The following is a 13,260-nucleotide window of genomic DNA, read 5'->3' as shown; positions in this document are numbered from 1 at the left end:
AAGCTTGAGATTTTCTGTGTGCAGCTAATTGAAATCTATATATGTATGTGCTAATCATGTTATATAAGCCGAAAACTGTAAAATATGTTTAACAAAACAGCTCTATACTTATACAGTTAGGCAGCATACATACATATATATATATATATATCTAGTACATAATCGAAATTGTAGAAGCAGAAGAATATTTATTATATGTGCGTTTTAATGTTAAACTTGGAAGACATATGCATACGATGCCCTATTAGTATACAATTATTGATTAATTAATTGATTAACAAAATCGAAGATGTTAATTTATTTATATAAATATATATAACACGTGTGTGTGCGAGCGTGAATGCAGAACAAAAATAAACAAACAAAAAAAATGGTAAAAGCAGCGAGCCTTCGCCCCAGTCAGTCGTACCCTTGCTCCCCCAACCCCCTTCTGTATTATATCAGCAATAGCCCTAGATATATATATATATCTCTGATAACTGATAGATGCATGCGAGTGCCCGGGCGCGTTCTGTTAACCAGTCTCTATACAATTTAGTTTATATCTAATATTAAAACATAGTTCTTGCAGCATTTTCTCAATAAGCCTCTGTATATATGCCCCCAATATATATATATATAATCAGTTATATATGTATATATTGTTTTTTTTACATATCTTTTTCACTAAGTAGTTTTGTATATTTCTTTGGTGCGCACATAAAATGCCTAAAAAAGAAAATTAAAACTGAGGTGTTAAGACAAAAAAGATTAATTAATTAAATACTATTTATTTGTTCTAATTTGTAACATTGAAATTGTTTAGTAATTAATGCTACATCAAATACTGCCCCGACTTAATAATTGTTTTTTTTTATAAATATTTTTTAATTTAATTTTTTTAACTTTTTGCTTTTGTTACAACAACATGAAATTTATCTATATATATATTATATATACGATGTGATAACTATAGTTAATCTTAAACACACACACACACAAACACATTACAAAATGAAATTATGTTAATTATTAATGGAAGAGCTGGAAGAGATGTCTATATGATATATATATATATATATACTTATATATATATCTAATTTGTGGTATGCAAAATGGTGCTAAATCCAAATATATACTTTAAATGAGAAAGCAAACCCAGCTGAGCCCAGCCCCCGACCCCGCCCCCTGACCTCGCCCCCCTTGAATCGTAGACAGCTTTTCAACTTATGTATGTGCAATATGACTAGTTTTTTGATGTGCAAAGTGGATTGTGGAATATTTAATAATAATTACAAATTAAAAACTAAACAAATAAAAATAATTAAAAAATAAAAAATACTTAATGTGGGAGCGAAAGTTGTTTGAATAGAAATAAATATAGCTAAACATTTAAAGCGAATGTTAACATATCAAATATGAATATGAATATGAATATGTATGTTGTATTTGTAACTGAACAATTGGTACTTTATATGCATATACACATACATATATATATGTATGTATAGATAATACAGTTAGCAACATTTCTGTGTCTATTTTCAATATTTCAAATGTCATAAACTAACATTACAATACAACAACAACATAAGTAGCAAATTAAGATCTGAGCCACACGCCCCGCCCTCCTCGCCCCGCCTACTTCATATTTATTAACAACAACAACAACAACAAGACACCCAACAAATTTATTATGTTTATTATGTTAATTTTTTCTTAATTCAATTTAACAGCCGAGCATTTGTTTGCAGTTCGAAAATACAAAAAAAAATAATAATAAAAAAATAAATAAAAAATAAAATAGAAAAAGTTTTTAACTTTTTTATTACTTTTTAACTAGTTTCAATGTAATCCTTAGCTCTTAAGCTTTAACTTTAACTTGTATTAATAAAACGCAATACAAATAATTTTAGTTTTATTTATATAAAAAGAAAAAAAATAAAAAACAAAATGATTACAAATTAAACATAAAAGAAAATTAAGCAAATTTGCAGCATTTGTTAAAATCTTTTTTATATACATATATATATATATATACAAATGATTAAATATATATTTTAAAATATTTTTAATAAACATTCTATCCATAAAGCCAGCGTTATATTTCAATTGAGTGCAGAAAAAACTAAAAGAAAAAAATAAAGAAAACAAAAATAATAATAAAATTAATAATAATAATAACAATAATCATCATATTAATAACCCGTACTGAACCACAGGCAAACTCAAACGACAAATTGCAAATAAATTGAAATTTTATGGAATCAAAAAAAAATCCAAAAAAAAAACAAAAAAAATGGTGATCACGTTTTTTTCTTTCTTTCCTTCTGAGTTGTTCGCTTTGAATTGTGCTTCCAAAGAGTTTTTAGGGGCTGCCCATTAGGAACTTATCATGCATATATATATATATATATATATATATATATATATATATATATATATATATTAAAACATATATACACACACCCACACACACACATACACACGCTCAGTTAAACATGTGTCAAATTTTATATATTACCTCGGCCCAATTTCCTGTTTTTTTTTAACCTTTAACTTTTATAATTAATTATTTATTATTATTATATATACATAAACAACAATGAAAATATATATATAATATGTGCTCTTATTAACAAGTTTTTTTTTAGGTTTTTTCACTTGTTTTGAGTTTTCGCTTAGTTTAAGAAAAAAATGGAAATATAAGAAAAATGATGCGACGCACAAATGAGTTACACCCAAGACCAAGAACAGTTGTTTATATACAAAAATAATATAATATATAATTCAATTTTATGTTAATTACACACACACACACACACATACATACATACACACATACTTATGCAGCTATATATATATACACTATATATCTTGTACTTGTCATTCGGATCAATTGTGTTACCCATTTGTGCTCAAAAACAAGCTTATTATAACTACAATTTACATATATATATATACGATATATATGTATATACCTGATTTGTGACTAATTTCATTTATATATATATATACATATATATGAAATCACTTTCAAAAGTATATCAGCAAAATCTCAACGGAGGCATTTTTTCTATTCCTTCAAAAGCTATATGTAGCAGATCCTAGCTATATATATATATATATATATATATATATATATATATACATACATATATATACATACATTACGTTTATAGCTTTAGTTTTAGTTTTAGTTATAACAAAAAAACCAAAGTGAGCTGAAATTTTATACAACTTGCACGCTTGAATGTGAAGGGCATCGAAATACTTAATATTACAAGCTAAAAGAACATAGTTTTTCCTTTTGTTTTTTGCAATCAATTTGTATTTTTAGTTCTATTTGTTATATTTTACTTATTTACTATAGTTTTTTTTAAATATATTTTTTCCTTTTGTTTTTCATACTCGAACTATTTTTGTATTTGATGCGCCTTATGTTAGTTAAGTTGCTTGAACGTAGTTAGCCAACAGCTATATAGACATAGGCATACACAGATGTCTGTGTGTGTGTATGTGTATATAGTTTGTTTTTGTTTCTTTTTCATATGTATCAATTAAGTTTTTAGTTTGTATTTGCCTATGACAACAATTTTATTTTGCCACAAAAACAAAACTCTCTCTCTCTCTCTGTCTCTGTTTTACCATATGTCTATCATACTGTCTCTTTCTAACTCGCTCTATCTATCTATCTCTCTCTCTCTCTCACTCTCTCTCTATCTCTCTCTGTCTGTCCCGCTCCCACTATCCTTATCATATCAAAAAAAATCAAACAAATTTTATACCAAATTCAAAAATCCAAAATCAAAAAAAAAAACCAAAAACAAATACGATCTATTTCTCTGGGCTGATTTTCGTCCCGCTCGACGGGCTGTTGTGTGTCTGTTCTTCTCTTTCTCGTTCTCGACAACAGGCCTCGCCGCTCGTCACCATCTCTCGACACCGCTCTCGACCTCGTCGTCGGCCTCGCCCCCGCCACCACCGTTCGGCATGCAGCTGTCGGCCGCACTGAAGAGCGAATACCATCATCCGTTGCACTATATACGCGCTGCTGGCAATGGCCATAATCCCGCCGGCGGCACGCCACCCGCCCACGGCTACAATCCCGGCCAGGCGGCGGCACTGGGCGGCGGCGCCAGTACACCAACTAGCACCGGTCACAATTCGCATCACACCATGTCGTATCACAATATGTTTACGCCATCGCGCGACCCGGGCACCATGTGGCGCTGTCGCTCCTGCGGCAAGGAGGTGACCAATCGCTGGCATCATTTCCACTCCCACACCGCCCAGCGCTCGATGTGTCCCTATTGCCCGGCTACGTACAGCCGCATCGATACGCTGCGATCGCATCTGCGGGTCAAGCATCCGGATCGACTGCTCAAGCTCAACTCATCGATGTAAGGGCGGGGCGGGAGCTGTGCACAGCGGACAACATTTAGCAACAACAACCAATACTACAACAACCAATACTACAACAACAACAACAACAACAACAACAACAACAAAAACAACATGTAAATTGATTTGTCGCGTCTTTTCCTACTAACGTTTAAGTGTCTTTCGTTCGACTCGGAGTTGAACCGATCAAATAGTTATATACATATATAACAGTCGTATAACAGTTTTCGATTAACTGTTATAACTTGCATTTAGTCGCTTTGATACATTTCAAATTTTGAAAGCCTCAATCAGCAATAACCCAAAATATATAGAACCGAAGATGCTAAAAAAAGATAAACAAGAAGAGAAATGAACTAACTATATGAACTACAATATAAAGAAGAGGAAGCAGCGGATATAGCATATACATATATGAGAAATCAATGGACTAGCTCTAGAAACGAACCTTTTCTTTTCCTATAAAGATTCTACAACGGTTTCGGTTGCTTGCACTTGAGTAGCCCCTGAGAACCGGGCACTACTAAACTAGGTTTAAGTCGAAAACTAGCGCGTATTTAGCATTGATGTAAACTTTACTAAACAAACAAAATATAATTAAAAAACTTTGAAGGTTTCTGCGTGTTGTTTCCTAATACACATACATATATGCATATATAAATAGCTAAAACTAAATGTAAACCTAAAAAGAAATGAATTGTAAAACACGTCAAAGGGATCCTCCGAGGTCCGGCACAGTCACCTACTCGTATACTACTCATATATTATCACATTAGTCTTTAGTTGGCACATACACACACACCCGAACACAATCACACACACACGCATATATATGTATGCATATATGATATATTTTTATTAATTTTACTATATATACATAGATATATAGATATATATATATATGATTTTTGCAGAGTACATTGTTTACTCAAAGAACTACGAAGAAATTTTGATATACCTCAAATGCATTTCAGTTTTATTGTTGATTGATTGCTTAATTTTAATAATTTTAACTATATATTAGCAAACTATTTTAATAACAAACAAACAACAACAACAACAACAATTGTGTTTTGTTAGCTGCGTTAATTTAATTGAACTTTTGTATGGTTAAAGTTTTTTTTATGTTTTGTTAGACTAAATGCGAACCACTTGAACCACCTCACAATTTTGTTAAACATTTACGTTAAGCTTAAATACATAAATATAAAAAAATAAAAAGTAAAAAAAATATAAATATATATTAAATTTGTAATAATTCATATCAGCAACTGTTAAGTAAACTAAATTTAATAACTATCTAAGTAAAATGCTGCGATTAGAGCTCATTGGATTTCTGCTTAAACATAAATTCAAAATAAAAAATTACTACAAAAAAATAACTACAAAATATTTAATAGAAATTTTTATTAATTTTAAACATTTTGTGATAAGCAAAATTTATGGTTTGGCACTTATTGAAATTAATAATGGCAAAAACAAAAAAAATAAATAATTAAAATTTAAAAATTTAAAAAAATCAATGTGATATTTTCGGCACAAAAAAACTTTACATAAACAAAATTTATGAATAAAAGTGAATGAAGTTAAAATAAAAATAATAATTAGGCAAAGGCAACAAAGCTAATAATATTAAATTAATGTTGCTCCTTGATGCCCCTTTTAGTTATGTAAATGTTTTGTTTATTAATTATTATTTCTTAAAATTTAAAGCAAAATTGATTATATTTCGGTCCAAAGCACAAAATGTATAAAATAAAAGAAAAAATTCAACATTTCTTAGTTTATAATTTACCAATTATTTTACCTGCTAAGTTATGTATATATATATGCATATAACTATATATATATATATATATATATATATATATATATATATATATATATATATATATATATATATATATATATATATATATATATATATATATATATATATATAATTATTATTTTATTTAGTTTTAAAAACTCTTCAACAAATATTGCAGCAACAACATTTACAACAACAACACACAGATTTATGTACCAAAAATGTAATAAATATGAAATTATATTAAAACAAAAAAAAACATATACTATATACTAAACAGCTATACTAAACCATATACTAAAACAGATCTAGATTGGGATTAACTCAAAGGGCAAGCGCAACTCTTTCGAGCGTATTTTTATATATATACAAATCAATATATATATATATATAGGGTTCTGCTAACTGCTGCATAAAAGAAAATAGTAAAATAACAATAATAAATAAAAATAATAATTATATATCTCGCACCACACTTAACCAGATTTAATGTAATTATTTTTTCACTCTGCACTCGACAATTTTCTATGAATAACAATTACCAAAAAAAAAAAAAACAAAACAAAACAAATCAAATATATACAAAACATGCTCAAATATATGCATAAATAAATATATATATCTATATATATAAATATATATATATATATATATATATATATATATATATATATATATATATATATATATATATATATATATAATATATATAATATATATATTTGTCTTTTATTATTATAAACTAAAGAACTCTTTCGTCGTCTAATCAATACGAGTATCTGCATTATATATGTATATAAATCTATTTATATATATATTGCAAAATTATTCCAATTAAATACAAATATAAAATCAAAATATACATCCCTAGCAGCATTTGAATGTCGAAAACAAAAGAAAACGAAAACCAAATAAAATTTATGATTATTATTAATAAACATTTAGTTTCAAATAGTTTTAGTACAAAGTCCTCTCTGTTGGAAGCACAATTCAAATCGTTAGGTTTTGGGTGGGGGGTGGATTGAAAGTTTTGGAGAGTTTGTTCCTCTTTTTTTCAGCCACACCAAATGAAGTAAGTATACATCGAATAGATTGACTACATCAAATGAGTAAGTATGTGCCAAAGTAAGTTTGAACGACTTCATACTAAGACTCTAGAAATGTAAGACTGAGTGATCAACACTCCGCTAAAGACCTAAAATCTAAGTCTGTGATGAAGGCAAACAATGCTACTAATCAATCATTCAGCGCCTATTTATCTAAGAAATTAAAGAAGTTTCCCAGTTTCGCATTGTTAGTTATAACTGCAAAATTTGAATATAAATTTGAATTGCGCTGTAAAGCAATTGGCGCCATATATTCAAATTACCAACCACTTTTTTGAGAGCGTTGCCATCACGCCGGTAACAGTTGCAGTTTGCCCATCTTCATGTTCAGTATTTTTAGCATTTTATGATTTGGTATTTTGTATGTTGTCTTCGCGGTCACACAGATGCCGTGGTGCGCAGTTTTGGGATTTTTAACAGGATTTGTGTGCCCATATTTGCAGTGTGTGAAAATATCAATGTAAAAATACGAAAATTAAAAATACAGACGCACAGATAAAAGAAAACTGTATAGAAGCAAAAGACGCGGGAATTTTTTCATAAATAAACAAATTATCACAACAAATTAAAACAAAAACGGCGTAAGTACTAAACACAACAAGCAAATTGTGCAGCCAGTGCAAAATTCGCGCGGTGCGCTGAAAATTTTGCATAAATTCGTGAAATATTTATGTGTGTGTGTGCGTGTGTGTATGCGCGCTTGTGTATGTGAGGCTAAAGTATGTGCGTATGTGTATATGTGTATGTTTTTGTACGTGTGTGTATTGAAAAAATCCATCTCTTCGCTACGCATTTCACCCCTCAGAGCTGGTGTTGCTGCTGGCGGTGCCGCTGCCGCTGCTGCTGCTGCGCTTGCCACTGGCCATTTATATGACATCTTCAGGGTCATTGCTGAGCAGAATAGCTGCAGTTGCAGCGCTGCTGGGGACACTGCATCGCCGTCCCCCGCTTACGTCGCACATCTTACGGCTGCTGGCGTGAACACCCCTAATGTGACGCCCACGTAATGCAACTCTTGCCTACCGCAAACCACCGCCGCTGACCCGTTTTTTGCGCATTCATTGATCTTCGTGCCTCTTCTTGTGTATCTGTTGTCTGTGTACAGGTTAAACCGGCTAAGCGGAATGTTAACGACCCTTAAAAATCACTGTTTATTATTTCATTATTATTTATTTGAATTTTTTTTTTTTTTTGCCAAGAGAGGTGTTATGCAAGTGAAATTAGGCGAAATGAAATGCTGCTCATATTGCCAATATTGAGTTTTTCTTATCAGTTCGTTTCGTCTGGTCTCACTGTGGGTCATATTTATTTATTTTCTTATTCTGTTGCGCTCTCTTTCGCGCTTTTTATTCTTTGTTTATATTTTGCATACACTTTGTTGTGCTTTGTATATTGTTATTGGCTTTGAGCTGCGTGTGATAAACACCTCAATAATCTGCGATAGTTTTTCATTGCATATATCTATATCTATATATACACACTCATATTTAGAATGTGCTACGTTCCCTGGTCTGAAATCTATTTGATTCATTAATCAAAGCTATTTCATAGACGCACTCGCCACAACGTAAATAACTCTGAAAATGTAAATAGAATTTTTGGGATACGAATTTTCCATTTTCTATGCCATAGTTCATAAATCGTTAAATGAGAATGTGTGAGTGTGTGTGTTTGTGTGTACAGTGTTGACTGCTTAAAAGAGAAAGAGCATTTATGCTCTTCGATTTGCATCTAATGTACACTATACGAGGGTAGTTCAATTGTTTGTGATATAAAGTTGAAACAAAAAAAATTGTTTTTTTTAAATTAAATCAATTTGAATTGCAAATTTTATTAAAATAATTTTAATTTAAATTTTTCAATCTTTCGACTTCAAGTTAAAGCTGACAATTTTTGAACTAACCCTCCTCTAGATCAACTTTGTTTCGAAAAGCTTGAGCATAGTTTGTGCTTGTTTCCCCAAGGGATTTGTTCGTCTGCGCAGCTTTCACTGTATCCCAAAATAATTCTATTGAATCCCTAGCGATGCTCTTGCCAAATGTTGTTGTTGCTGCGGCTTGTTATTTTGCTGCCCAAGAGAAATTCTGGTTGAGTTTTTTTGTTTTTGTGTGTGGAGCAAATAGTTGAATTTTGGCGGCCGCATCGATCGCATCTACATAGCTGGCCATTGGGTTAAGAGACTCGTTAGCGGCAAATGCTGTGTGGCAGTGCGTGGGTTTATTTATAGCATTTGTGCTGATTTTCAAGCAGTCGGCCACGAATAACCAGAGCAAATTTCCAATTAACTGCACATTAAACGAAATAGTTTCTCGATTTTAATATACATAGCGCGAAGAAGTGAAAAGTATTGCTGCTGATCGGCATAGAGTTATATAACTATGTAATTGCCAGACATGTCGAGCAAATTTCAACGCAGCTCCCCCCAGATGCTGGGCGTGGAGGCGTCTACGGTCTCATCGACGGCCAGCAATCAGCCGCGCAAACGTGTGAAACGCTGCTGCAGGAACTTTGTTACCTTCATGTGCACACAGGTGGGCGTGGGTGCGCTCATCGTCTTCTATGCCATCTGCGGCGCTTTGGCCTTTATGAACATTGAGCGCAAATATGTGGACGAGACTGCGAAGGTGGTGCTCAGCATGCGCTTCAATTGCTCGCAACGGCTCTGGAACATCACCGAGGAGCTCAATTTGATTGATAAACAACTTTGGGTGAACGAAACGAATGCCGTGCTGCAAGCCTATCAGGTGCAAATAGCGGCGATCATTAAGAACGGCTATGTGGGACGCAGTCCGGCACAAATCTGGAGCTTTCCGGCTGCCTTGATGTTCTGCCTATCCGTGATCACAATGATCGGCTACGGCAACATGGTGCCGCGGACGCCGTGGGGCAAGGGCTTCACTGTCATCTATGCCACCTTTGGCATACCCCTCTATATACTCTACTTCCTCAATATGGGTCGCGTGCTGGCGCGTTCGTTTAAGTTTCTCTATCGCTCCATGCACGACTGCACCCAGGAGCGCAACTATGATGCTCGCATGGAGGCGCTCGAGAACGGAAGCCTGGGCGCCTTGACCCTGCGCAAAAAGGTCATTGTGCCCTCGACAGCCTGCCTGTGGGTCATCATCTTCTACGTGCTGACGGGCACCATTATGTTTGCCAACTGGGAGAAGTGGAGCTTCCTGAATAGCTTCTATTTTTGCATGACTTCGCTGTGTAAGATCGGCTTCGGTGACTTTGTGCCGGGCGCCTCGCTGACTACCGCAGCCGATGTGGATGCGGCCACACAAAAGCTGCGCGAAGACATTTCCGCCGATCCCAATGAGGTGTCCGATCTGCAGCGCATTACCGATCAACACTCCAAGCTGGCCATCAACTTTATCTACATGCTGTTGGGCATGGGTCTGGTGGCCATGTGTCGCAATCTGATGCGGGAGGAGGTGCGCGTTAAGCTCAAAGAGATGAAAGAGGATGCTAAGCTGTGTGTGGAGGATACGCGACTACGTTTCGTTGGCTGCTGTGGCGATCCTCGAGATTTCTATGAGAATGATTATTACTAGGTGTGCGTGTGTGTATGTGTGTGTGTGTGTGAGTGTGTGTGTGTGCTGTGTGTATTGTGCTGGCTGTGCCAAAGTGTCGCTTAAAATGCTCTCTGATGACTCTCATTCCTCTCAGCTCACCATTGATCAATTTCTGCAACTACAAGAGCGGATACGAAACTTCGAGGGCATGCTTGGCGGCAGCAGCGGGGAGCGTTTATGCACGCCAAGCACTTCGGCCGGTCCATTTCGTATATTCTCCGTGGCCGGTTTTCAGAATCGCGCCAACGACATTGTCTACTGTCCGCCAATTGTGCGCCAACAGTCGCAGCATGTCGATGACTCCAAGGCAATTATCTACTTTGGGGGCGATGTGCAGGACTTTCCGGAGAGCATGGAAACGAATCGGGACAGTCGCGGCTACATGAAATACAATCTGGAGAACTCTGCGATATTGCTGCGTGAAGCCTTTCCGCGCTCCCATATTATAGTCATACGGCCGGTTCGGTAAGTATGCCAAATATCCAAACTTATTAGCTTAACTAATTTCTTTTTTCTTTTAGCATGGAATTTAAGACCTTCAGTTGCTTCGACAATTTCGTACGCGGGAACAATGCTGGTGTGCCGGATCATACGCCCATGAACCATGCGCTGCAACATTTAGAAAAGTGAGTGGCGCACAAACACTGGATGATCGTTGACATATACCAGCTTATAGTTTAGATATATGTTGATTCTTTATATAAGTGCACTTAGTTGATATTTCATTAGTTAGTTTTGGTATTTCTTACTCTTCTCTTTCATTCCTATTTCGAGTTAAGATCGATATTGCAACGGTATACACTAAGTACCCAGTTCAGAGTCGTCTATATAGTCCTGTTGCTCTTGTGAATCTAATCACTTCATTGTCTCAACTCTTTCATATAACTAATTTAAACCTCAGCAATTCAGTTTCTTCTAAATAATATTTATAATATGTCTATTTATATCTTCTGTTATCGAACTTTTAATTAATCTCATTCATCTTTTATTCTGCTCAACAGACTGCTGCAGAATCTATCGCAACGCCTGATCTCAATACCCGAGAACGAGATACTCGACCAGGCAGCACAGGCGGCGGCCGCAGCTGCTGCTGTTGCTGCTGCTGCAGCGGCGGCTGCAATGACGCTCTCAAATGCCACTGTGAACTCAGAGACCAGCTCAGCCTCAGTAGCAGCAGCAGCAGCAGCGGCGGCGGCGGCGGCAGCGGCGAATGACAGCAGTCAGGAAATGGACATAGATATACTGCAGGTGCAGGAGAATGTTACAGTGGATGCAGATGGTGCCGTGATCTTTCCCATAGTCTCCGCTGGTAGCACGGAAGCGAGCACACCTACTAATAATGTTGGCAATGTCAACAATAGCAACAATAAAGATGTTGTGCTTAACAATCATCAAGAGTTGAACAACCAACAGCAACAGCAACAGCAGCAGCAGCTACAACAACAACAGCAACAGCAGACAGTTGTAAAGGCAGCGTCAACGCCAATGAACAATGTGGATCACTACAACAACACAACAAACAGCAGCAATGATTGCACCGCAGACCGGCAACCGTCGCTGCCTACGCAACCGCAACAGCCGCGGCCGGCGACGCCGACGTCAGAGAATAATCCATTGTGGTGGCGGGAGAATCTAAATTTGGACAAGTCCAAGCTGGTGCTGATAGGCTTCAGCAAGGGCTGCGTCGTGCTCAATCAAGTGAGTCACATTTGGTGTAAAAATCGCTAACAAATTATTATTACGTTATTAACCTAGTCGAACCTACGAAAGCCCCAACTTAAACATTTCACATATTTATTGATGCGCGTTTGCTTGCAGTTCATCTATGAGTTTCATTATCTGAAAACGTTGACGCCAGATGACAGCAGCATGTGCCGGCTTCTCTCACGCATAACGGACATGTATTGGCTGGATGGAGGTCATGGCGGTCAGAAGAACACATGGATCACATCACGAAGTCTGCTGGAGACGCTGACGCGAATGGGTATGTCATCATTCTACTTTGCTATGTCCCAATATTTATCGAAGTTCAATTTTCAGGCATGAACATACATGTGCACCTCACACCTTACCAGGTGCAGGATGATCGGCGGCCCTGGATACGCAAGGAGGAGAAGCTGTTCACAGAGATGTTGCGACGTTTAAATGCACCCATTACACGACACTTGCACTACGATAATCAGCCGGCGAATCTGATGACGCACTTTGAAGTATTGCAGGCATTCTGTCAGCACGTCCATTCCCTCAACCAGCAGCAGCTGCAGCAACAGCCTGGCCACGAACAGCCAATTGTGGCCACCAACAATGGCTCGAGCAGTGGTAGCAACAATCTGCTTGATGCCAGCGATGAGGCAAAGTGACAGCTTCAATTGCATCCACATCA

General features: G+C 35.6%; 3 protein-coding genes across 4 annotated transcripts in view; all 3 read left to right on the top strand.

The window, feature by feature from the left end:
- The window catches only part of LOC111592945 (sex determination protein fruitless), a 122,924-nt gene extending 117,720 nt beyond the window's left edge, over positions 1–5,204 (top strand). For both annotated transcript variants that reach the window (XM_030224899.1, XM_030224898.1), the window contains exon 7: positions 3,896–5,204. In XM_030224899.1, the coding sequence (XP_030080759.1) occupies positions 3,896–4,386 (491 nt within the window). In that variant the 3' untranslated portion in view covers positions 4,387–5,204. The remainder of the gene's footprint in view (positions 1–3,895) is intronic.
- A 2,497-nt stretch (positions 5,205–7,701) lies between these two features.
- LOC111592937 (UPF0565 protein C2orf69 homolog) lies at positions 7,702–13,259 on the top strand. The gene is made up of 6 exons (XM_030224865.1): positions 7,702–7,880; positions 10,972–11,342; positions 11,399–11,503; positions 11,879–12,575; positions 12,696–12,861; positions 12,918–13,259. Exons 2-6 carry the CDS (start codon positions 11,026–11,028, stop codon positions 13,235–13,237), a joined length of 1,605 nt encoding a protein of 534 aa, XP_030080725.1. The 5' UTR covers positions 7,702–7,880; positions 10,972–11,025; the 3' UTR covers positions 13,238–13,259.
- LOC111592936 (TWiK family of potassium channels protein 18) lies at positions 9,372–10,857 on the top strand. The gene has a single exon (XM_023305397.2). It carries the CDS (start codon positions 9,693–9,695, stop codon positions 10,854–10,856), a length of 1,164 nt encoding a protein of 387 aa, XP_023161165.1. The 5' UTR covers positions 9,372–9,692; the 3' UTR covers position 10,857.
- Position 13,260: the final 1 nt, after the last annotated feature.

This window comes from Drosophila hydei, unplaced genomic scaffold (assembly GCF_003285905.1).
Source record: "Drosophila hydei strain 15085-1641.00,03,60 unplaced genomic scaffold, DhydRS2 tig00008119-arrow-pilon, whole genome shotgun sequence".
NCBI classification, from domain to species: domain Eukaryota; kingdom Metazoa; phylum Arthropoda; class Insecta; order Diptera; family Drosophilidae; genus Drosophila; species Drosophila hydei.
This window is presented reverse-complemented; position numbering and strand designations above follow the sequence as displayed.